Source organism: Chaetodon trifascialis, chromosome 17, assembly GCF_039877785.1.
Source record: "Chaetodon trifascialis isolate fChaTrf1 chromosome 17, fChaTrf1.hap1, whole genome shotgun sequence".
Lineage (NCBI taxonomy): Eukaryota > Metazoa > Chordata > Actinopteri > Chaetodontiformes > Chaetodontidae > Chaetodon > Chaetodon trifascialis.
In genome coordinates, this window is record NC_092072.1 from 9,938,362 (window position 1) to 9,965,831 (window position 27,470).

Genomic DNA, 27,470 nt, shown 5'->3' on the forward strand with positions numbered 1-27,470 from the left:
CTCAGAGTCTTTCTGCCTGTAGACAGGATGCACACACACACACACACACACACACACACACACACACACACACACACACACACACACACACACGCACACGCACACGCACACACAGTGACCCCAACATTTAAAACATATTAATATTGCATAGGACCTGAATTTTCAACTTTCATGCCAGTCTAGTTTTGCTTTTTGGTCAGTGACAACTGGGTCAAAGGAAGCTTAATGGCATTTCTGTGTCCCCCTAAAGCTTTGAAAAGACATATTTTTTCTTATTTCCAGCTGTCTTTAAATTGGCAATATTGTTTCAGTGAATTCATTCCAAAAACAAAGGTACCCCATGTGGCATCTCAGCCGCAAAGTTGCTAATATTTGGAAGAAATGTGAGCTAATAAATGTGTAATTGTACCTATAATTTCCACTCTAGTTCTCCTTGGGAGATTTTCCGTAATTAAATTGATAAAACGTTTTGACTAGGGAAACTTTTTAATGAAACATATTTTCCCCATTAAACTAGGTAGATAATCTAACTGATTGTGGTCCTCATTGATCTTCTAATCACCATTGCGGAGGACTGGTCCATCCGGCTTTCATCAGGAAAAATGAGCAAAAATGGGAAAAATAAAGTAGGAGCCAGAGGAAAAAACACAGTGTGCTGTGAGTTTCAGGATGAGCCCTCTTTGCTTTTATGGCTGCCTGGATAATCCAATAAACCGTCCATAACTGTGATACCAGAGTGCTTGTTAACATCACTTATTAACAGTGAAAACAGAGTCATGAGGAGAAATAAGGAAGAAAAGAGGAAAATGGGTGAGAGAGAGGAAGAGTTAACACAAAGTATTATGTCATAATTTGGAGGTATATTAGAGCCTCCTTAGGTGTGCTTGATTTATCCTGAGAGACCCTTAAACAGACAGTGTGACATTTAGAAATTAAATCTGTTAATTGCGTTCATTGGCTATTTGTCACATTATGTCGCTGGCTCTTCAGCTTATGGTTATCCTTTGGTTTATTCCTTTTTCATTTAATAGAAATGCCAGTTCAGTTTTTCAATTACTGATAATACGGCAGGTGCTTAACAAAACTACCCATACGAATGTCAAAGTAATTACTATTATAACAGCCTTAATGAATACTTAAATACCCTTAAACACAGCACAGGATGGATTGATTTCAGTGTGTTGGCTAATCAATGCAGTTTAATGTGTTGTTATCATATTCATATATTTATTTTCCAATGACAAAAGTTGAGTCGTTTAGTAATTCCTTGTAAGACTGACAGACAAGCAATGTTTGATTGGTTTGTTAAAAAATTTGCATAAAGTTCAGTCCTCAGTTTTACCTCGTCGCCTCAGTTGCTTTTCAACCTGTCACTCTGTATCGTCGTAGCCGTTGTCTTCCCGTGTCACAAGCTGCCATTTGAAATGACCTGCTTCCTGTCACTCACCGATGTTTTGTCATGGTAACTGTGAAAGCCTGGTATGGCAAATAAATGGTTGGAGTAGAAGACGTGAGCGGGACAACAAGCAGACTTCGGAGAATTTAACAGCTGTCTGAGAATTAATAATGTGTGAGCATCAAGAGTGTCTCAGAGTTTTGGGGCAGGGATGGATAGATGGATGAAATGCAAATATTAAACGATGGGAGAAACAGTACTCAACTTTCTTTGCCAGGCAGTCAGGATTAAAATATGAAATGGCCAGATTGAGGATTTGATCCCAATGGTGACTGCATGTTGCTGAAGGCTTTGACAAAAGCTCAAATGCTAATTTGTCATTTCCATCAACATGCAAAATAAAATCAAAAGGCATCGTTTTTGGTAATTGCAACAGAAAGTAGGTCACAGAATTCTGAAATAAAGTCATAATGGGGTTTTGGAGTATGATGAATCAATTCACAGGAAACAAGGGAGTGTCTCAGAAGAATAATTGAGAGCAATTCAAAGACTTTGAATGCACCACTTACTGAAACACTACATTTAGACTCTTTTGTGAATAACACCAACCTTCCCATCCAGACCTGAAAATCTGGTCTTATTTAAAAATGTATAACCAGAGGGACTTGCTTTGATAAAGAGGTATTTGCAGCAACCCACATTTGAGTTAAAAACAAAATCAAGACAGCGTGAGGAAAGGAAACCATTTCACACATCCAGGGCACAAGTGGGATTCATGTATGTAAGATTTAGTAAAGTGAGAGGCATGGGCTCAAGGATTGTTATGAAACTAATAGTGAAAATTGTGGTTAGATGCAAATTGATACTGGATCTCCATGATGTGACTGTATACAGGCCCTAATTGTCATGATTACCTCTGTCATCATCATACAGTAGACAGTCTCTTCAGATTTGTGAAATTTATATTATTAACTGTATTAGTGTTTCTTTTTTCAACACCTTTCTTCCCCTTTTTCATGTCTGAGTCCCTCTCATCCTTACATAGCATTAATGCTGTGTTCAAGTGCAGTGGGAACATCTATAGCACCATCACCAAGAGCTGACTTCTTGGTGTTCTAGCTTTAAAATTCATTCCCCTTTAGGTTCCATTTTAATTATTGTCTTTACACTTGAGATGCAAGTTTATGTTTTGACAGCAAGAAACTGCAAAGTCAGACGGGCAAAAACAGTTACTGAAGTTGTGTCAGGTCACTGTATGAATATTTAATAAATGCAATCTGTCAAACTGTCTATTCCGTCCTGTGGCTATATTTATTTTGTGCAAGCAAATCTGTTTTTAATTCATTTACTGAAGTAAACTAGGTTTGTGTACAGACATGTCAACAGTCTGACTGCGGTCATGCTGGATAATCTTAGACTCTAATCATTAGAAATGTAGTTAGAAAGTCTGGGCTACATTTCTGCAAAAAGCACAGGAGGACTTGAATTTTGTGTTAACAGGTTAACAGATTCAGTGGAAGACGAACAAATAGTCATGCAAATAATTTGTAATGAGTAACACTTCACAGTAAAAGTTCACCATTTGATACAATAATCTTTATATGACATTCATCTCTAAAGTTGTGATGTGAATCATGCACTCATTTTTATTTGTGGTTTGCACTTTCCCAATTTACAGAATATAAAATAAGCAGTTACTGCAACCAAGAATTTGTTGCTACTGGAGAAACGTTAGTATAAATACTTAGCTAACAGTAACACTAAAGTACCTCTACAAAAATACATCTAAACTCAAAGAAGGTATGAGGATATTTCAACAAATTGTAGCTATTTTTTTTTTTTTTTTAGTTCCAATTTTCTGAGTTTTCTTGAATGCAACATAAACGTTTGCTGTTTGTTAACGTTGCTAACGTGATTAATGCTAACTAAGCAACTTCATGTGTGACACTGTTAGCCCACTCTTGAGGGAGGATGAATAGAGCTTTCACTTTGGTCTAATTAAGTGCAGTAAGTACTATTATCAAAAAAACAGATTCAACCTAATCTTTGTGTTGTCAATAAAAATGTTATCTAGCATTTGATAGCTAACTGTTGAATCTTAATGGCAAACAGCTACAGCTATTGCGTGTAGCTAGCTATTTCTATATTAGCTAATATCTGCTAGCTCTAGCTAGCCTGCAGGTTATCTGACTCTAAAGGTCTGACTTTCTAAGTTGTATGCTCTTATCAGATTCAGAGATTCTTGCTGGTATAGTGTGATTTATTTGGTGAATTCTGTCATGTTGTCAAGACAAAAACAACAAGAGATGTATTCTGTGTGTCAGCTGTAGAGCGAGAAGAGTAGGTGACTGAGGTTTGGGGAAAACAACAGAAGCCTGGAAGCTTATTTTGTCAGGTGTCACCGCAGCAGCTCGGAAATGTGAAAGTAAGGTGGATGTCCGGGGGCTGGTGGAGGAGCTGAGGCGGGGGCATCTGTCTTTAGGCAGGTCGGTGAGTGAGTGACTGAGGTTATGGGAGAGGAAAGCAGGACTGAAGGAGAGATGAGGGGGCCGCGGCAGCCTGCTTTCTGTTGCTTTAGTCTGGACAAAGAAGCATAGAGCAGTGTGATTTGAGTATCATGCTTGTCTTACCTCAGACTGCCAGAGTTTCCTCTTTCATGGTGCGTGTTTAATGGTTATTAGATTGACCTGAATCCTCACAACTCTTTGGAATAGTGTTGATTGGGTGTGGTATAGCAATGCTGCCACACTATGGGCAGGTCTGAAATCACTGTTGTGTATTGTGTTGTTATCCTGATTACTGCATCATTGTTTTGATACCCAACCATCCAGAATTAACACATCGTAACATGGTAAATCAGTCTATGAAATCGCATTTTAAGTAATATCTCTCTGGACTGACTCCCGCACATATGGTCTGACATGCTTTTATGCTCTGTGTCACGCTGTCAAGCTAGCTAAACGAATCCAACAACATAATGTATATGGCCGGTGAATAGGCAGTTTGAGCATAGTGATGCTGATCCGACCAGGTAACCAGGTATATTTTCTCTGCATGATGAAAATAAGACTGCTGTGATGTTGAAAAGATTATATTGCTAAATTTAGTCTCTTTTGACTGCTTTAAACTTTTATATTGCAAATGAACTGTAACACCGCATGTGACATCTTTTTGACTATTGGAAATGTGTTGGCATTAGCAAGCTTGGAAAATCAAAAATTATATTCAGATTTTCTTTGTTATCATAACTCATATTACATTATTTTTTTTTACCATAACGTAAATAACAGATGAGAAACAGGGGATGGAAGTCCTAATGTGGAGAGGTATTTAGAGGAAAAGGAAGAGGAAGAGGAGGAGGAAAAGGGATGAGCAAACAGAGAAAGCACCAGAAGCAAGGACAGATGCTCAGGTAACCAGTATAGTAACAGCAGAGGAGCTTTCCAAACTATAAATAGTGCTGATGTATAGAATGTGGAACAAAATGTGCATAATGCAAATTATTTATAAAGTTTACATATTGTAATGCCCAGCAGCAAGGGTACAGTGTTTATATTGTACTCCTTTGGAGGTATGTCACAGAAAAGAGGGAAAGGAGAGGAGAGGGAACTCACCATGCAGCTTTTAATCAGATTGTTTGTGAATTTCTTAGGTTACAAAAAGCCTTTAAGTACGTGCAGACGAGCCTGCACAGAATTTCCAGCCTATGATTTGCAAATCCTGCTTCTGTAGCTGATTCAAGGTTGCAACCTTAATTTGGAGCTATTAAGACTGTCTGTCTGGGGTGTTACAGCTGCTCGTTGAAGTTTGCACGCAGCTTATGTGCATGTGTTTGTGTGTGCGTGTGTGTACAAGTGAGAGTGGAACAGTCTGTTTCCCTCTTTTGCTCACAGGCAAACGTTGTTCACAGCTCTGAGACAGCAATGCAGCAGGTGAGCTAGAAGTGACTTCATGAAGCAAGTTGCATCTTGAATTCACAGCATTGGTTACATTTGAGTGTGTGATTTTGTCTTCTGATCACAGCTTACTCTCAGATGTGTGCAGACTCAGGTCAAATAAGGTTACATTTAGAGCTCAACATGCATGTCCTTAGCTGAAGAAGGGCCCCAAGTGTATTATGTTTGATTATATGTTTGTTTGCTTTATTTTTATATATTTACTTAATTTACAAAAGGCAGGATCTGTTAAATCTGTTCTGCCTCTGTTGGGTTGACATATAGTACTGGCTAGTTTACTCCCTCTTTTCTGTTCCTGCCCTGACCCAGTTAGTATCTGCAATCCTCTACAGCACCAATTTTACACCTGGCTAAGTCACACCCACATCCCCCTGCACACATCAGAAACATGCACAGACACTCACAAAAACTAAACTTACACTCAACCGTATGAATATGCACACACACGCACATACAGATAGACTTGCACCTACTACACACAGGCGCAGGAGGAAAACACGTACAAGCACAAAGGCCATGGGAAACGGCAGTGTGTGATTGGTGTGAAAATAAGCAAATATGGTCTTTGATGTTGGGACAATATTCCTGAGCGGAATTGAGTACACTTCTATGGAGGGAGGGGGGGAGCAAGAGGTGTATATGTAGATGTATATGTGTGTGTGTGTGAGTGAGTGAGCAGTTTGTGTGAGTGTGAACTGAGGTGTGTTTACCCCTGAGGTAGTGGTATTTCATCTCTTCCTGCATCAGTTCTGCCCTGTAGGGGGTAAGATGTGTGTGTGTGTACGTGTGTGTTTTAGAAGATCCAAATAGCTTTGCTCAGGTTAAAAAGACAGGAAGGAAGAGAAAAAGAACACGTTCTCTCTCTGTGGCGTTTTTTTTAAGGCCTTTCTCCCTGCGTGCTCCTGTGTCTGAAGCTCAGACCAGCGTTTTCTCGCTTGAAAATCAGAATTACTTTTTATTTGCCAATGCACAGAATCTGTTTTCGTGATTTTGTTGAGGAATAAAACATGCAGTGGCTCGAAAAAGGAGGCTGACTGCTGCTAGAACACAGAATGACCTTAGGTGCCAAGGGCATAAATAACAGAAAGTAAATACATTAAAGGGATTGTATTCATACAGTATGTACACAAAAAATTATTATACATCCCTTGTTAGTAGTAAAGTTAGTAGAAAATTGTGTACATGAACTATACAGCCCAATTGCGCTGGACAAAAATTAACCTAATCATAAATTTTTTCTGAAGAACTTTCTTGCAGCATTTTGGCGCAGTGGCTGTCCGTCAGGTGTCTGGTTTGGTGTAAAAGATCCCTGCAAGAAGACTTTGAAGAGTGAAAATGTGTGCAGGGAGTCGCTGTGGGTGTGAGGGTGTTTGTGTGTCATGGAGGGATGCTTTCATTGGAACCAGCAAAGCTATTTTCAGCTGTTTAGGAAATCAGCAACGTTTCAATTTAATGTGAATGTGGTGTTGTGAAAAGGGCACGTGGCATTACATTTGTGGCTCCACTGGGATGGTGTTAAAGCATCAGAGGCTCCAGTACAGTACTCTGCTAATTATAATTTCTTTTTGTAGCTTTTTGTCTGCTTTTTTTTATGTCAAAGTTTACAGAGACACAAAGAGAGAAAGAAGGGAGTTATGTGTTCATTGAAATATAATTTTACTGATGGATTTAGCTCATCCATCATAATTCCTTTTCTTTGAATTGCATAATTTCTCATTTTTTCACTTTTGCTTTCTCTCAATCACCGTATCTCTGAAATTAAGCCTTGGGTTCATTATCATTCCTGTCCTGATATACAGTCGCTGGTATCGTCTCTCTTTCTCACAATCCGTCTCAGTCTTTCTGTCAATGCCTGCTTTTTCTGACTGATTCTAATTCACTCTTTCATCTCTCCTTTTCTTAATGTCTGTCTCTCAACCCTTCTGTGTCTCTCTTTTCGCGATATTAATTCAACCCCCCCGCTCCCCACCCCATCTGTTTCTCTCTCAATTCTTCCTATAAATGTCATTAATTTAGTACCGATAACCAGCTCAGTTCTTTTCAGCTCAGCCTGGCACAGATTATAATTATAATCATTACAATGACGTTAACAGTGCAGTACAATATTCGGGAGTCAAATCCCCTGGTGATATATCTCTCTTGAGTCTTTGGAGCTCCTGTTCATTGTATCATATTGTGGCCATTGTAGAGATTATGTCTTCGTGCTTTTAATACACCTGGGGTTGGTGGAAATTGATTTTTTTCCACCGTTTTCTGTGGGTTCAGTCTTATGAGAGGAAATGGGCAGCCTTTCACATCGTATGCAATAAACCTATCAATTACAGTGAGTGAATTTAAACACTAACAGCGCTTGATTAAGGCAAAACTAATACTTCAGAAACTGCCATATGAACTTCTTTATGCTTTTGTTCGTATCTAATTATTTTACTCAGCCAAAAGTCATAATCAGTGTAAAACGCTAGAGGGTGAATTAGCAAAGAAAACTGGAAACCCAGACTTTTTAACTGAACATGAGAGTCGTGGAATGACTATGCAGGTGACATTTATCAAGGTGTAACCAGAATAGACAGGCAGGCTGCAGACAAACAGATCAGTCAATGAAATATATATATATATTTTTTAAATTGTGAATCACCGCAACCACAAGAGGTCCTTGAGCATACAGGAACAAATGTACACAAAACATATTAGGCTGATGGATCCAGCAGTATGAGAGCTTAGCTACAGACAGATGCATGACCAAATGCATGACCCCCTCCAGGCTTATCTCCTGGTGGTGATGATAAACTACATAGAAGCTGTGAGATGCTGTGAGCAGCTCCAAAACGTGGTAGTTTCCAAGGTCAATGAACTTTAACTCTCATTATGGAAATGATGGCAGATGTTTTCAACTGAGTGGTTGGCATAACCCTGGTAGTAATGAGTAGAAACTTGTGACGTGATGTATTTGTATAATTCTTTCTCTAATAAGAGGAGCACAGAATTTTCCTAGAAGTCATGACTGATAGCAGTGTTCAAGCAATTTTGGTACATTTTTGCAAGACTGCTAACTAAGCTATTTGTTGGCAGCATAACTACTTACTTGGAAGGACAAAGACGAGTACAGTTCTCAGTTCATAAATTTCATAGGTGACTTTACATAATATGAGCGAGGCACGCACAAACACTTCAGGCAGCTGGCACTTGTTGTTGCACCTTTAGCTTGTCATTGCAAGTCTGAGTGTAGCAATAAACAAGGCAATTGTGAGTGTGTGTGGTAAGAAGTAATGCTTTCCAAAAAAAAAAAAGATGCTCCGGAGGTTTCTTGGCCAGAGCAAGATGTGCCTTTGTGATTAAAGCAACAACACATAAGCAATTCTTTGGGCACCGTTTCAGCATCGGAGGTGAACAAACGTTTTTGTGTTTGTGTGGACTATTGATGCTCCAAATAAATGGTTTTTGATGCTGTGTCTGTTAAACCTGTTGAGTTGTGCGTGGCCCTGGTGAGACCCATTTAGCCCTGGCCATGGCTGGATCTTCTTAACCCTGTTTGTTTTGGGTGGCAGGCTAATGAGAACCAGGGTGGTGTAACAAGTCAGCCAATATACCTTGGCTGACTCTCCTGTCTGGTAATATTGACAGTCCTGCTCGTGTGTGTGTGTGTGTGTGTGTGTGTGTGTGTGTGTGTGTGTGTGTGTGTGTGTGTGTGTGTGTGTGTGTGTGTGTGTGTGTGTGTGTGTGTGTGTGTGTGTGTGTGTGTGTGTGTGTGTGTGTGTGTGTGTGTGAGAGAAGTTCCAGTAATCCCAGTGGCTAAGCTGGTAATCCCCTCAAGCTGCCCATTAGCCCCTTGACACACACATGCACCCATCCACACACGCGCACACACCCACACACACTCAGCTCCTCCAGGGCAGTCACCCAGGTGTCAGGCAGACTGTTCCTCAGGGAGGGATCACTATGATCAGCCACAGAGCTGGCCCACTGCCCCCGGAGGGACGAATGGAGACACTGGCTGGCAATACATACAGATTAAAGAGAGGGAGACAAAGGCAGAGGGAGGGATGAAGAGAAAAACAGAAAGGGGTGGTGAGAGGGAAGGAGGCCAGACTGGGATGACTGGAGGGAAGAGGGGGAAAGGAGAAAACTGGAAAGGGGTAATGTAGGAGGAACAGGGAGGAGGGGCAGACAAAGAAAACGAAGAAGGATTAAAAGAAAAAGTTCTTTTTCCGTCTCTTTCTGCTCACTGAACTGGCCCCTGCATCAGATGTTGCCTTCCAGAGAATTTGAAGCTTTGGGATACTTTCCTGTCCACTGTTTGGTCAAGAACACCAGATTTCTTCTCTGATTGCCTGTTTTTTTCGTCTTGTGCAGAACATTTTTTTTCCATTTATTGTTATCCGCTCTTGATGTTTTTGGTTGCTTCTGTCTCTGAAATGGCATCAGCTGATGTGTGCAGCGCTGTTTCCTTTGAGTTAGTATCCTCAAACAGATGATTCACCTCAGCCACAAATGGACTCTCTGAAAAACACAGTACCTTTGTGGATATGGTGTCTTTGCTCCTGAAATGCTTCTGTCCCTTCCTCAAGTTGATGTGATAATCAGTGTTTAGACCCTCATGGCTCTTGAAACCTGTTAAAAAAAAAAAAACAAACCTCAGAGCTTCAAACGTATGTCTTTCAGCGATAGAATAAGCGCTCTTCATTATTTCTGTATAACAAACTTTTCATAGTTACGCGTTGTTTGTTGAGACAACATCGCCGTGCTGGAGTCTCGTAGCCACCCACCGTCCTGCTGGAGTTCAGTAATGAACTGCGTGGGCAGCAAGAGACATGCTTCCCTAATTATATGACGACAAGCACACTGAAGCTCTACTATTGTGAGTCATTCAGTTTGAACACTGAACCCATCAGTACTCTACGCTGACGTGGGACGACAGAAGAATCGTTCGCTTTAGTATGTCACACAACACGAACAGTGAGACGCAGCGGCAGTGACTCATTCACACCGTCAGTACGTTGTTTCTGTTTGCCTGCACCTCTCTCCTGTCTCCACCGCCACCTCGAGACAAACCTTTAGACATGGTGTTGTCACTTGGTTCAGCACTGCTTCACTTAAACTTCCTTTTGTTAGTGTGTCTGCTCTTGCATGCCTGCAGTATTCTCTTCCTTCACATATGCAGTTCTGTGTTTTTTATGTGTTACAATGCAGAGGAGTCGCTTGGACTAAAACACTCTTGAGCTCGAATAATGTAGAAATAGTTGCTGTACTTCATACACCCATTATTTTGTTGTCCATAGCTATTCAGCCTCTTGCTATGTAGTGTCTGATTCTAACCAAAGACCCAAGGACAGTTTACAGCAGGTCATTTTATTGACTGGCATTCATGCTGCCAGAAATGAACTGTTGGGTGAAAATCTCTTGCTAGTTTCTGTGATTGGAATGAGAGGCCTATAATACTAAAAGAAAGCTATGTAAAGAAAAACCTGAATTCACAATCAGTCATAGTGTATTTATTTTGTTGATCAAAATGTGCCTCAGAAGTCAGGCATTTGTTTGCTCACGGAAAGGCTGGCCATGCCTCAGTAGCTAGCAGTGATGAGACGTATCAACGGTCCATCCCTGTCACACACACTCAGATTTTGTTGACTTCTCTCTGTCTTGTCTTTCCACCCTTTTATGTCTTTGTCTCCCTGCCATTATTTCCTCATTTCAGTTCCTTTGGTCTTTTTTGTTCGTCATGATGTGGAACAGTAATCAGTACGCAATTAAGTGAGGAGAATGCTTAAAATGAAAATCAATTGTAGGCTATTTTAAAAGAATGATATGCCATCTGGTTGTCTCAGACTCGTCGTTTCATAGACTTGGTGACAGTTTGCGGCACATCAGGAAGCAGGCATAGTTTCTGTGACTCTCTGGATAATTAAGGCTAATGATTTTAAGTTGATTAAGTATTTAGTGTGTGACACTAAAGCCCTGGTTATGCATTTCCTTTATGATTTCATTCTAGATGCTGTCATGGTAGAATCTTTAGTCAGTCTGTGCCTTCCTGTTGGTATTCTGTGCATTTGATCATTGGACTTTAGAGCATCTGTCAACCTGCACCAACGTGGCTCAAAGTTGGAAGGCTATAAAACTTCCCTGCAGGCTCAGATTCAGTAGATTCAGCATTGCCAAATGGAACTGTATAATTATTTATTTAGACTGAAAACCCAAGTTCTTTGGAAACACATGCTGCAATATATGTGACAAACTATACTTACCGGTCAGACTATATAGAGACAGCCTTTGTTTTAGTTTGTTTGTAATGCTTAGCTGAGTTTATGCTTGCTGAACAGGTGTATTGACAAAGTACTGCCTTCATACCCACAAAGGTGTTAATGCAATTACAGTAATGAGTGCAGTTGGAGGAGCTCAGCCCTGACACAGGCAGCAGAGGAGATGCTGCAGCGTGATAATAAATTACACCAAAACGTTTAAAAGTACAGATAAAAGAACCAGCAACCTTGGCGCTTATCGTTACTATGGTCTTTGAGAATTTAGCCAAGGTACTGTGCCTCTGCCTCAAACATGCTCTCTCTCTTATTCCCTCCCTCTCTCTCCCCCAGCACTGTGTCTGAGTCAGTCATGTCTGCAATGAGAACAATACAAAAAAGCTGTAGCAAACTGTACATACTGTACTTCTCACTGTAGCCTTCTCTGTCAGAGTACATTTAGTCTTTTCATAGTCCATCTTGTGTTTCTCTGCTTCTTCTGTAGTGGTAGCAGTTTGAGTCGGCTTAGTGAACCCATACTTCAGGCTACTCTCATGTTTGGGGACGCTCCTCCTTGTTTGACCAGAGACAGATGGAGCTTTTTCATTGTTTCCAGCAAACTCGCATCTGCTGATGTGGTTGGACTTCTGAGAGTTTGTTGAAGTGCTGAGCTCTTGCTAGCACACTGCCGGTCTCTCCCTCTTTCTCAGAGGACATCTTTGACATGACTCGGTGTGTGTGTGTGTGTGTGTGTGTGTGGACATGCATTACTTATGCTGTGGGGGCATAAATTTGTTTACACAGTCACATTGTGGGGACTCGCCTTCCTTATGGGTACAAAATGCAAGTCTCCAGAATGTAAATCATTTAATTTCAGGGTGAAGACTGGGGTTAAGGTTAGACTAGGGTTAGGTTTAGTTTAAGCTTAAGGCTAAGGCTAAGGGTTATGGTTAGGCAGGTCGTGCTTATGTTAGGGTAAGTCTCTAGAAGATTATTGTGTCTGTGTAATATCTGTGCTTTGTGTTCATTTGTCTTCAGTGCTGTGAAAAAATGCTTACAATGGTTGGAAAAACCCTGCTTTTTATAAATTGCATCCACACTGGCCTTTGCTTTTTGCAGTTGATTCTGTTTCAGTCATCAAATGCTGCGATTCCAAAATCGTAAGGCCCTACACAAAGCTTACATGTGACCAGCTAAGACGTCATGACATAGTCATCACAGCGAAGCGGTGCTGAACATGCTTGAATTTATTTGCTCTTACAGTCTTGAGGACAGTGACATGATTTGTGATGGGCATTTATGTCTCAGCATCTTGATCCTCATATACACGACACAGAGTGAAACTTGTTAAGCAGTGCTCCATGCTGTAATTCCATTTGAGTAAAGCATTTCACCCCCTTTTAAAATGACATTTAGTATAGCCATTTGGTTAATTGCTCGTGTGTGCACACATGTTTAAAAATTACTGTACATTTAGGGGTCTGGTAACACTTTAAATCTCCAACCCGGAGGGAGAACCAGAGAATGGAGCAGAGACAGAGAGACATACGGAGACATAAAGGCCCAGAGACATAGAGACTGAGAACAATGTGTTTCTCTCTGCTCTATTGCTCTCTCCATTATCCTTCAAGACAGAACTACAAGAATTCAATTAAAAGACCATGTAGTGACCTTAACACACGTGCACATGCGTGGGCACCCTCAGTGTTGACGTATCAATTAATCACTGTCTGTCACTTGACCATTCTTTGTATCCTCACTGGACCAAGGGAATTTTATACAGTCTGTGTATGTGCGTGTGTGTGGTTGTACTCCATTGTTTCCGAACTCCAACTCTCAAAATGTTCTAAGTTGCAGCAAGCCCTCCAATAGGTCTTTTTTGTGTGGTTTTGTGGGAGTGGATGTGTGTGTGTGTGTGTCCATGTCATTAGTATGCAGTACTGTGCTCTAGCCTTGTGTTATTAAACATTAAAACTAGATGACAGAATATGGCCTGAGCCCTCGGGCTAAAACTAACATAGTAGGACACATTCAGGGAAACACACACACACTGGCAACACAAGACATCCACACACAAAAAGGCATTTCAGTGTCCATTGGAAGCTAAAGCCATTTTATAGTTGATTCTTAAAGTGGTGATTTTGAATGAGGAATGTCATTTATTTTCACACAGCAGCAAATTAAAGTCAGTGACTCCGGTCAGCCCATTGCTATTGATGTCTTGAACTCCACAGGAACTGAAGAAATTCACTGGCTTTGTGCCAGATACCCATTTCAGTTATCATTTTGTGAAAGCTTCATTTATTTAGTGTGATCCAGTACATACAAATGCTTTAACTCACAGATGTTCAATAAGTTATTATACATACACCTTTGTATATGCTGGAAATATTACTGCTTTTATGCAGTAATGATATTTGTAATTATCAAAAACTCCACCAAAGCCAGGTCCATTAATAAAAGGACTTTAAGGTTGAGCGCACCCCAGGGTAATTTTATGGATAGAAGCTATATATTTTCTGGTTAGCAGCTCTAAACAATAGCATAGAACAAAGTCCATTTGGATATTAAAACTAACAAATGCCCCATCTGTCCACTAGTCCAGTATATGGACCATATATTAACCTGAGCGTGAACTGTAAAATGTTCTCAGAGCTGCTTCATTTCACCACAGTGCTGCTCTTTGCAGACACAGACCAGCCTAATGTCCATCTCTAAGGCTTTGGTGATGTGATGCCAAGGGTCACTGACACACCCTGCAGTGAGGTGAGAAGTTAAACCCCTGAAGGTCAGCAAAAGTTAGATTTTTTTTTTAAGGTGAATGGGCAGTTTTGGGAGATGACACAATGGACTACAAAAAAAGCAAAATCTTAGCAAGCAACAGTGAGAAGAAGCTGCAAAGCAAAGCATTTTGCAGTAGTGTGAAATACAGTATAGGCTTTAACTCCTCCAATGAAAGGCTGAACAGAAATGAACTATTTCTGAAGGAACTTTATCTATGGGAGAGACTGCCAGCTTTTCTGACGTGATTCGCAGACGTGTGAATGTGAACCATGCTGCCAGCATACTGAGGGCCATTTTTGTGTGTTCGGGCTTTTAGCATTAATTGCATTTCTTCCAGCTCTGCTCCTGACATCAAGTAGATCTCAATGCAATTTCCAGAGCTGTAGTGTCAGCTGGTGAAAACTCGAACTGCTCCTTACACTTTGACTTCTCCTCAGATGACTTGACTCATCACTGCTTGAAGGCGAAATGTTGTTTCACACTAATTTTAGCTCATTTAAAAAAAAAACTGCTTTCTACATTGCTCTTACTGTAATGCTTTTTTCTCATTTTCTGAGAATATAATTGATTTTAGTTTAAATATGTTGCATTGTGATTATCACATCCGTCCTCTGGTACATTTTGTTTTATGCAGAGACTTCACACAGGGAACACAAGGCTGTGGGGAATGTGCCTGTGGTTTTGTCGTCTTTGCTTTTAATTTGAATTTATGTTTGTCATAAAATTTATTGCACATCAACAAGAAAAATGGGCCAAAAGCCTTCAGGCAACAAGCCATGTTAACATTCAACCATTCGCTCAGTGCATGCATGTACTTCTTAGCGTTTGCCAGCATTTGTTTGCTGCATGTGTGTTGGTTGTGTGTGTGTGTGCACTCCCAGTGTGTTCTTTTGTTGCCTCTAACAAGTCAAAGAGTAGTTTAGTAGTTATTACTGCAGGCAAGGTTGTACATCTCAGTGCAGACAGACACTCAAACAAGGGAATACAAGGTTATATATTGTAGTAAAACATGAAAAGTTGATAACTTGTCAGTGGCACCACTAGCTGACCTCTACAATGTAATATTTGAAACAAACAAACAAACAAACAAACAAACAAAACAAAACCAACAACTTAATATTATCTCTAGTACCTCACTGAAAAGAAGTGGCCGAGCAAACTACAGCTCACTTTCAGCTCAGTCTAGCATGATTTCATTAATCACATTGCACTTTAATACGTCACTGTCAGAGGGGTAAAACAGACTTTTTATCCAAAGTCACGCAGTGCAGGTATTTTTAGCAGGTTCAATGTTGGCAACAGAAATACAAACACAGATAACTAAACAGTCAGACCACTAAGGCAGCAGTATAGAACAGCACCCCTAATGAAAAATGAGTTTTACACAATGAGAATAAGAGTAACTATACACAGGCTAAAAATCCTGCTTGTGCTCCCATCTTGTGGCTGCTGCATGCTCTGTCCACACCATGTCCATCACAGCACCTTACAGTGCGCTTGGTGCAATACTACACAGTCACATCTACAGCAGACCACATGTGACAGCACCCAGCTGTGATGATGGATTGTGGAAAGACATGAGTCTAAACACTGGGGGACAAATATGTGTTTCACGTGAAAAACAAGATTTCCACATACATTTGATGATTCATGTGTGTGTGTGAAATATTACTATAAAACATCTGTTTAAGTTGTATATATATTACATATATCTTGATTTTCATAATACACATATTTGTAATGAGTAATAAGAATTGTCTCTGTCCATAATGGATGTGAGCGGAGGTCTTACAGATTTGAACATTTCCATCTGTAGAGGTCAGTGCACTCGTGCTTTACCTCCCAGTTGTTCTTTCACATCAACTTGCAGTGTTGATACTCAAATGCTGTGATTTAATATTGCCTGCCAACTTAATATTATACAGTGTTATTGACATAAGCATTGTCTTTTTACCATTTACTGTCAGCTCCCAATTAGAGTTGGCAACAGATTGAATATTGTCAGCACACTCAACTTGTGTCGTATTGACCATTAATTTCCATTTTGTAAACAATTAAGTCATTAATGTCACATAACTGGAGTAAACACCTCAAACAATGTCTTAATTATTCTACAATAAAAGTTTGTTGCATAAACTTCCTATATTGTAAGATAATGAGTGATTTTGGACTCAGCTTGTGTATTTGTGTGCGTGTGTGTGCGTGCGTGTGTATGCGTGTGTGTGTGTAAGCATCCTCTCCCATCATATTTCTTCTCCTACATTCTCCCTCTCTCTCACATCCCATCTCATCCTCGCTGTCCTTCTTGTCTTCCTCCATCCATATATCTCTCTGTCGACTGTCCCTTTAAGGCGCTGTCAGCCCTGACACCTCCCCTTTAAATGCCAGCAGACACATGCAATCTGTCTCTAGCTATCTACAAAATACAGGTGTGTGCACTGGCATGCACACACATTAGTGCGCGTCCCACGGTAATGTGTGTGTCCCTTCCAATATATGCATTCATGTGTTTATTTGCCCCCTTTCTGTGTATGCGTGTCAGGTTTAATAGTAAGTGATAGGGCAGCCAGCAGCCTAAACAAGCTTTAGCTCATGGGGGCAACACTCACTATCTATCTAACTGCCTGCGAGAGAGAAAGACACAAGGAGACAGAGGGAGGGTGGGAGAAGGAGGTACACAACATTTATCATTTAATAGTGGAAGCAACAACTCCTTTTTCAACAATGGAAGGACACTGTTTACTGTTACTGTTGAAAATCTTGTGAGGAAAACCAAGTCCAAGCAGTTCTGCTCTGAAAATCCCAGTCTGTCTCCAGCACAGCCTATCCAGCTGCTGACTGGTGGTTTCAGAAACAGTCAAAATGCAGGATCTGTGTGAGGAGACAGTATTTTACTCCGCAATTATGGATTGGGCTTTTAATGTGTGTCAGTCCATGTCAGTCTGAGTCTCTGCATGTTTGTCTTAGAACCTCTGGGACTGACAGGGAGGTTAATCCACTATTCAACCCCACTCAGAGTGTCTCTCCTTGGGGGTGCACAGAGAGCAGAGATGGCCCCTGTCACCTCCAAAGCTCTGGGACGAGAACGCCCCCCTCCGCCTCAATGCACCACGAAAGGGCTTATCATCCCTGGGCATCACAACAGTGCTGAGGGGGATTGGAAGGAATGGATATTTCCACTGCTGGGTGCCAGTAAGAGTGACACACGCACAACCACACACACACACACACACACACACACACACACACGGTTAGACACGTGCATGTGATCAGGTAGGCATACGGCGAGATGAAAGAGTGCACATGCACGCTGATGCATAGTTTCATAGACACACAAAGCCATGCTGCCAGCATTGAATGCTTTGTGTTGGGAAGAAATTGGTTTTCTTCCATCCCAAACCTCAGTGTGGTGTCGCTGAGAGTGTGTGTGTGTGTGTGTGTGTGTGTGTGGTTGACATGATTTACTCTCTTTTTTTGAATGCATCTGTCTTTTATGTGTTTTCACAGAGGACACTGAATGTTTGTTCTGAATTCAGCGTCATGGATAAATACTGTCCTCTCTCTTGCTTCAGCAGATATAGTATGGTTTTATTCATTGTTAAATTGTCATGACCTAACAGTAGCTACAGTGAATAAGTATTCAGTCACACACAATGAATCCCCTTCTCTCTCTCTTTGGGTCTTTTAAGTGTTTTATTCAGCTTATCATAGAGACTTTGGAGAGCCAACATCTCTTTCTGTCTGTCTGTCACTCACGCTCTCCCTCCCTCTCTGTGTGATGAATGGAGCCAGTCAATGAGTGGGGTGTAAGGGTGACCTGGCCAGGGGCCTTATGTGTGTCTATGTGTATCTGTATCTTCTGAATTTACGTGTGTGACTAATTTAATGGATAGCATGCCACCATCGTCAAGGACCCCCTTACACACACACACAAACACACACATACACAAACACATACTGAAACACGCACAGAGTTCAGGGTGGGCAGCGAATGACTGATTTACAAGACACACCAATGACTATTGACCGTATGTACTGTAACCTGAAAAATGATTGTGTGGGTGTGTGTGTGTTCGTGCGTGCGTGTGTGTCACTCAGGCTAGTGTTGTTAATCAATCACTCACCACAGACCCTGAACTTTGGACATGAGTCGAGGAAATAAATCTACTGACATGAAGGGGAGGAGAGGGAAGGAGGAGAAAAAAAGGAGGGCTTTTTCCGTGATAAAGAGAAGGATGCGCTATTCATGTCACTTTGAATATTTCGCTGCTGCTTAGATGCTTTTGATGGATTTTGCTCAGGTTAGGGTGTTAATGGAATAATTGATTTAGAGTTGAATTTGAGGTGCTAATGTGCTTTTTGCTTGAATTTCCCTTTTTAAGGTAATTACATGAAAAGCTGCCTTTGAATATACAGAGACAGAAGGTTCAATGTCAGTGATGCAAAACATAAAGTGTTTCATTAAACTGTGAAGACTATTATGAATTTAAGTGTAATATATTTTCCAACTTTCATATTAGACCTGTGTTTCAAGTCTAAAGTAGTTCTTTAATGAAGTGGAGGCAATTTGTAGGATTCATGTCATCGTTTCACTGCTGTGAGGAGCAAGTGCAGTTACATTTGAAAACATTGTTATATGATGACTTCTACTCTCAAGTTCTAAAGGCAGTGAAAACAACTTTGGGACATTTGTATGTCTCCAGTTACAATTGTACTCAAAGTCAGAAATTAGCCTCCAAATGAAACATAGGACAGATCCACGTTCATCCTGAGGTCAGAAAATAGTGAATGGTATTAACTTTATGGTTTCTGGATTCACACGTGTGCATTTGAGAGAGTTTGTCTGATGATCATATGAATATTAAGTACACACTGCATGATGAAACAGCACTGAAATAAGAGAAACTGATGTCCAAGGAATCAAGTAAATATACCATTCAAAATACTAAATAGCAATACTGGAGTGTTTGATTAACACAGTTGTAAAATTGATAAAGTGTGGCAGGTTTTTATTTTGGTGTGAATTGCCTTTAAGATGAGTTCATGGATTTTGGAGAGAATGTCATTTAAAGTAAGGTACGCTTTCACTTATCCCTTACATATGAGAAGTGGGATGCCACAGTGATCAAGTCCCTCATGAAAGTATCCTCACTCTGTTTTCATTATATCTTTTTATGACTCAGAGCATGAAAATATAGCACAGTGTCATCAGCATCTGGATATACGCGAAAATTTAACAGGTCAAACAAACCAACACAAAACGGATTAAGAAGTGAATAATAAAGTTAGTTATGAGTAATTAAATTATTTTCAAGTAAAGCAAAGGTAACAAGCGCAAAACATTTCAGCTTCATTAAAAACTTTACCATTATGAAGTAAATTTTGATTGCACAAAGTAATGGCTATAGAATAATGACACCTCGGAGTTTAGACTGGAACCCTATGAGGATTTCTTTTACTATTTACTATGCAATGTTGTCTGCTACCAGATACAATCTCCTGGGAGAATGAAGGCTGACAGCGATCCAGTCTGACTGGCACTATATCTGTCTCCATCTGTCTCCATTATAGACTAAATGAATGAATGAGCTCACGCTTTTCCTGCTGTTCTCTTCTACTGCCCCTCCACTTAGACGTCAGCCCCTGCTGTGTTTACGTGTTTGCGTGATTCAACACTCAAACTATATTATTACTCCATACAGAATTATGACAAATTCCCCAACAATAATACCATGTGGATGTGACAGGACAAAAGTTCCTACTTTTTAAAATTATTTAGAATATTGCTTGACAGTTTGACCAAAAACAATTATCACAAAAAGTACCGTGATGCACTTATACACTGATATTTAAAGAAAGTTGGTATTTGTCTCATCTAATTACAGGGTATTTTATTGAAACAAATTTTCTCGTACTTCCTCCTAAATTTAGTTGCAGATGTAATTTCTGCAGTAGTTACAGTAGTGAAATTGTGCAATGACTGTCGTAGTTGTTAATATATTGACCTTAAAACACAGTGCAATGCTGAAACAATTTGTTTTCTCTGAGAGGGAGGACAGGCACAGAAATGAGTATGAAGAGAGGCAGTCGGCAAAGGGCTTCATTGGTGTACACGTAGAAGTCTACCTTCCTCACGGGAAACAGAGATGGATGGAAAGGAACTGAATGGCCAGGAAATTGACACAGTTATCATTCTCCCAGTGGAAAGAGTCAGGAAGGAAGACAGGAAGGGAGGGAGGGAAGGAAAGGAAGAGATGGATGGAGGAACATGGCGAGAGACTGGAGAAGAAGGAGGTTCGGAGTGTTTTGTTTTGTGGGGTCAGGCCTTGGGTCAGTATCAACTCAATAAAATACAAACAAACTAAAGTACAGATACGGACATTCACACACAACCACAGATGTACACACTTACTGTAGCTCGCAGACAAACACACCCAGTGGTCTCTCGGTGCTCCTACTTTGGTGGTTAGGGACTGGTAGCTACACATACTGACACAAGCTGAGGGAAAATAAACAGCCTTTAAGTTACAGACTTAAATGCTGAGCTCCTATCCCCATTAATTCTGACAAGAAAAACCCCCCCCGTCAATGTCATGGCATTGACTCCTTTCCCATTGCCAGTAGATGAGATGCTCTCTTTTTTTTTTCTATCTTTTAGAAGATGATTATGATAGATGTAAATGGAGTGTAACAAATTATTTATGTGCCAACTTCTGGAACTTTACTGCACCGAGTGAAAATTAGCAATTCCACCCGGTTGTCATGTCTCCATCACTGCTGATTGGATCTGAAGCCAATAAATACCCATGACTACTGCTGAGTCATTTGACCCAGGAGTGAATGCTGATTATAACCTGTTCCACCGAAGACAAAAGCCAGATGTCAGTGGGTGTTAGTGGGTTTTTTGTCCTGTGTGAAAGAGGCTTTAGTTGCTTGGCTCTGTCGTTTCATAGTGAGCACATTGTGGGAGTGTGAGGATATTTTGGCTGATCTTTACAGTGAGCACAAGCTGACTCTAGATTTAATGCATTGGTGTTTAGGGTAAGGTGCTGGGTTGGGCATTGAATCTTTACCATTAATGTTATAATAAGTCCCTAAGGAATAATTGCGCCATAACTGCATGCAGTATCCTCAAACCAACATGTTTGTGTGTGCATTTCTGTGTGTTGTCGTAAATATTAATCAGCAGCAGCTACATTATGCATGCATTTAAAAGGTTCAGTTTGATTTGTTACACATTATTCGTCTCCCAAGAGGAAAAAGCTGTTTGTTTTCTTGTGGTTGGATGCTTGGTTAGCTGGGATGCAGTGCCTGGATAGAGGTAGAGGTAGGTAGGTTTAGCATGTTGTCCAAGGTTAGTTTGACCAGTGCAGTGCAACATCACCCTACCAAAACCAGCCCAAACAGTTAGCTTGGTGTGGTTGTATCACTATTTCTGTTGGTCTCCCTTCTATAGATGAATAAAAACATTTTTACTATATACCTTATTATGGATAATATGCTTGTTCTGAAAGGAAAAATGTCATGTAAAGGTAATTCATTATCAGTATTACCAGTTCATCATAGCTGGTCAGTAACATAATGATTATACCCGAAAGTAACGTAGCTATATAGGTGTCAGTGAAGGGAAGTGAAATGTAACCAACATAAACATAAGACAGGTTAATGTCATGTCCAGGCAGGCACTCGTACCACTTCCATGATATCCACCCTGAGCATATGTGAATGCATGTCTGTTCATATGAGATGACTCACCGATGAAACATCAGATATGATTTGATCCGAGAAATTATTTTTCAGCAAACCTTAACTGTGTACTACTTGTCTTCTTCTCTCCGTTCCTCTTTTTTTCTCTTTTCTTTTTACAGTTTATCTCTTCAACCCTGTCTCTCCTTTCATGGCAATAATAATAATGGAAAGTCTCTTTTCCCTCTTGGCAATAAAGAGACCATCAGATACAAGGGAAGGAGAGAAAGAGAGAAGGAGAAAGAGAGAGAGGGGGTCTGACAATCGCATTAGCCAGACTGCATGGTTGCTTTTTTGGGGAAAATAAAGAGAATTGTGTGTCTCTATCTATGCGTGTGTGTGTGTGTGTGTGTGTGTGTGTGTGTGTGTGTGTGTGTGTGTGTGTGTGTGTGTGTGTGTGTGTGTGTGTGTGTGTGTGTGTCACCTCTTATGTTTGTGTGTGTGTGTGTATGTGTATGTGTGTGTGTGTGAGAGAGAGAGAGAGAGAGCAGGGAAAGCACTCTGCTGATATTAGCTAGTTCTTCATTCACTTGCTAATGTGATTTCACTCCATACATCACGCACACACTCCAGTAAGTATAAACCTTGACTGTCAGACACCCCCACTTTCACTTTCTTTAAAAAAAAAATAAAGTTTCATCAGAACACATAAATCCAGAGATAAATTGTTAAACAGGAAATAGAGTATATTGCGTGTGCGCGTGTGTTTGTGTGTGTGTTGAAAGTTTGTGTCTGTAGAAGTGAAGCATTACAAATAAGATATTGGAGAGGAAGCAGGAGAGAAATGCAATCGTTGTGGTTTATTTACATAACACAATACTTGCTTTTTTGTCTGCTGGCTGTGTTTTAATCAAAAAGCTCCATACAATACCATGAATGCACACTCTGTTTCAAAAGGATCTTTCATTTTCATTATTTTCATCGGCGAATGCCTTTTGGAACAAGACGTCTTGTTGGGTTTAAGTTTAAAAGAGATATGTCAAGCCCAAACCACATTGGCAGAAGATGCCGCTAAGAACATTAAGAACAGAATGCAAACAAGTTGCAGATATTTGGGGATGTGGCCAACTTTTACAATTACCCAGAGGCACAAGTGCAACCATGCTGCTAAATGATCTATAAAAAGGGGGCCTAAAACAGGACGAATAAGATGAATATGTACATTTTTATTTATATCGCACCTTTCAAAACCTTGGTTACAAAGTGCTTTACAAAATAACACGTTAAATCAGCAAAATAAACATGGCAACAGGAGAAAATAGCAGAATGAAAACCTAAACAATTAGAACTTGAAATAGTGTGCGTGACTCAAGCACAAAAGACACTGAGACACAAAGGTATGTCTTTAGCTGGGACTTAAAACACTCAGGAGAGTTTGCTGATTCCCAGGGTGCTCTAAAGCCTGGGTCCCTGGACAGTGCATGCTCACTCCCCTCGTGTTTTCAGTGAACGAGGCACAACCAGCAGGCCTTGTTCAGCAGGCCTGAGGGGCGCAGCGGAGTATACAGCATTAGTAGTTCACTAAAGCAAGATTTTTCAAAGCCGTATAGATGAAGAGGCCTTGTCATCACAAAAAACTTCCAGTCGGATAGACGGGAGGAGAACCAGCTTAGTGCTACACCAAATACCCTAACCTATTTTTCTGGATAATCAAATAGTACAGAGTGATCGACTGTGTCAAAGGCCTCAGACAAATGTCAGTGAACTAAAATGACAATTTTACTGTGGTGTAGCTGCATGAGAAGATCATTTGAAAGGCGGAATGCATTATTAATAGGTGGCAGTGGGGCAGGCTTTAGTCATTGTCAGACTTTATGGCAATGGCACCTAATGTGACACAGGAATTACCCTGACATTAACCATATTTCCCTCTGTCACGTTAAAGCAACAGGAAGCAATTTCAGCACATACGATCACACAGAAGGCCAAAATGACACGATTCTTCTCTCATGTTATTGCCATGACTATTACTGCCAAACCTTTGTGTTTTACTACCTCTTCATTTACAAGTGATATGTAGTTTCGTCTGCGTTCAGGACTGCCAGATTGCAGAAACTGCACATGTAGCTACACATCTGCTTCAGTGCTATATTGTTAACAGTAGCGCAGCTGAAAAGTTTGCATGTTAACGTGCAGATATCATTTCCTATTGAGGTCAAGCGCAGTGATACACTGCTTTATTACATGCACATCATGCAAACGTGCTCACTGTATGTTGGGAAAAATTGTAAAGACAGATACAAGATGGGAAGGGGAAAGGAGATCAAGGGGGGCAGTGAAATAATAGAAAGGAAAGTATTTTTTTAAAGAATGAAGAGAGAAGAAGATATATTGAAAGAATAGACATGCAAGGAAATAATTACCAAAAATAGGAAGGTAGCAGAAACAGAAATACAGATAAGATATAGATTAGGAACAGAGGGAGAGATTAAAGAGACTGTTGGGGTTTTTTATGAAGATGGTCACAATTTGTGCTTTGAATAGATGGAAAGAGACAGGGGAAACTGCAAACAGGGGAAAGCAAATTGACTGGGGAGATGGAAGCATGCAAGTTTTGATGAGCAAAAGGGTGGATGGACTGAATGATTCGTGAAGAGTGCATGTACAGGAGGGGAGCCAATTCAAGTTAACGACTGAAGAGCAATAGGAGGAGGGATAGGAGATGGCAAATGAGAGAACAGATGGAGAAATATAAAGATGAGAAGGAGAGGGCAGATCATGAATACAATATGAAATGGAAGAGGTGAGGGGGGGAAGAACGAAGGACGAGGATGGAGAGATGAAAAATGAGGAGACATGACAAAGTAGGCCCATAATGGAGGATAAAAGCAAGGTAGCAGCGAGAGGAAGATGAAAGAAGGGTTGAGAAGGAGAGTAGATGGAGGGCTGAGAGAGGGCAGGTTGTTGAAGAGAACTGGTTGTTTTTCCCAATAAAAAAAGCTTAATTAAAATGTGGAGACAGAAAGAAAGATAAAAGACTTACAGGTACAAATGTCCTCTGTCAGGTATTTTCTGACATTCCTCAAGTGTCCTCTTTGTGTTATGAGAGATAAGGGGGAAGTGGAGAAGAAGAAAACACCTAACAATATGGTACACACAGCTCGGAGGAATGAGTAAGGATAAATGCAGAGCTAACAGCGAATTAATGAAGAGGTATTGAGTTTGTTCAAGGAAAATGAACACGGTATGCTGCAAGATGTATATGTCCACCCATGTTGAGATGTATCACACACTCCACTCTGATGGGGAGTTTTGGGTCAGGTGATGAGGAAAGGATGTGAGACAATAGAAAGGGTGATGTGGACGTAAAAAAAATTAAAGTAGCTGTATGAATGGAAGCGAAAGGGAAAGGTAAAGAGGAGAGAGGAAGAAGAGAGTGTTCAGAGGACAAATGCCACTGAGAGAAGAGCAGAGAGGAAGACAGAGAAGGTGGGGAGGAAGCGTGTAAAGGCTGTGGAAGTAAAGAGGGATGAAAAAGAAGAAGTTGAGAGGAAAGGATGATTCGAGTGGATTGAGGGAAGAGGAAGAGGAGGAGAGATGAAAGAGGAAGGAGGGAAATAGAAGGAAGGAGGGAGGCGAAATAAAAGGAAGAATGGTAGCTGCAGGACAAAAAAAAAATGTCGCAGTGGCAGCAAGATGGTCTGGCTCTTTTCCATACCTCGCTCCCTCCCATTCCTCCGTCTCTCTTCTCCCTCATTTAATTCAAAGTGCCTAAAAGCTGACAGCACACCTGGCCAGCTGTGCGCAAGCTTAATTCTGGAGGACACCGTCAAACATGTGGAATGCAGATTAAAGGCAGCCTCGCCCCCCCCCTCCAGTGGACTCCTGTTGTATTGTTCACCACAAACCCATTTTGGTATTGCTGCTCAGCTGACCAAGGCTGGTACTCTTTGATCTGGTGGCCTGATTTATTTAAAAGCCCCAATTGAGCGGTTGGGTTTCGTGCGCCTTTCTTTAGATTTTCATATAATGGGGAGTTGTTTGTGTTCTGCCCCAGAGGCTCCATGCCGGGCAGTGGTGCTGGTAAGAGCGCATTTAGCGTATAACAATAATAGAAATCATTTGAAGTCAGAATGTAGGTCTCACGTGGCAGGCAGCAGTTGCAGTTTATGGCATTTTTTTTTCTTTTTTTTTTGTACTGAACTGATCTAAACTAAATTGTTTAGATGTTTGGATTACACCCAAAAGGTAACAACAACAACCTCACAGAATTTCAGCTATTAAAACACATGATGGACATTGCATATTGTGGATTTTCTTGTGATGAGGAGGTAAAAATAGATGATCACAGCATACCCAAGCCTGTTATGAATATCTTCAGTATGCTCTCCCTTTTTGTGCTCAGTTGATGAATGTCTCTGTTTAACACATCAATATGCTAATGTCTTTGTTGCTATAGGTTAACAAGCTGTAGAGCCCTTTGTGCGGTCCACAAAAGAGGGTGCATTGTTTTTCCTGAAGGTTTACTGTGTCTGGAAATTTTCTGATAATGTCAACATGTTCTTCTCTGTGTCTCTTCAGGCTAACAGGCTTCCAGGTTCCTCCCCCTGTCACCAGCACAGGAAACGTCTTCTCTTTGAGGTTGACCAGTGACTTCGCTGTCTCTGCACATGGCTTCAAACTCAACTATGAAGGTCAGAAAGCGTCTTTGTGCATTTGTTTGTGTCTGTGTATAAATTATATAATGGAATAGGCCGTGCTTCAGTCTTGACCTCTGTTCTGCAGAAAAAATGAACATCGTGAATAACAACCACTCTGGCTGTTTATTAAATGGAAGATGAAAATCCCATAGCTCACACGGGGCTGTGGGTGCGGGTGGCATTCAGAAGGCAGAAGCTAACCTTGGCAAACTGCTTGTTTTTGAATGCGGAGGTAATTGAGCATATGCACTGTGTTGTTTACCTGAAGCAACCCCCGGTGATATTTGCTTGATACGTTATCAGCAGCTCATTGTGAGTGTCCACAGGTGGACTTAGGGTTGCTGACAAACACATTAATAAGCATGGATATCTGCTTACAAACACATACATACAAGAGTGGGATATAAACAAATAAATGTTCGTATGCTGCTTATTAATGGTACATAAGGGGACCTTTTTAGGTTTCCATTCGTTTTCTTGGAGAGGCCTTTCAGGTATTGCAGGTTTTTAAGGAGCGCTGACGTGTCCTGAACTCAATCTACATTTTTTAACTCCTTTCCGCTCAGCACAGGAAAGCTCCCTAATGGGCGACAAGTTCATTCCTTTTCTGCACGGGAGGCTGTCAAACTAAGCAAATCCAGAAACAGAACATGGGTACAGCATGGCACAAAACGAGAGGGTATTAAAGGCTCTGTGTTACTGATGCAGGGCAGAAACA

At 40.7% G+C, this 27,470-nt stretch overlaps 1 protein-coding gene across 1 annotated transcript in view; it reads left to right on the plus strand.

Annotated features, from left to right (window-relative positions):
* Positions 1–27,470, plus strand: part of csmd3b (CUB and Sushi multiple domains 3b) — a 324,934-nt gene that overhangs the window by 85,615 nt on the left and 211,849 nt on the right. The window contains exon 4 of the mRNA XM_070985476.1: positions 26,634–26,746. Within this exon, the coding sequence (XP_070841577.1) occupies positions 26,634–26,746 (113 nt within the window). The remainder of the gene's footprint in view (positions 1–26,633; positions 26,747–27,470) is intronic.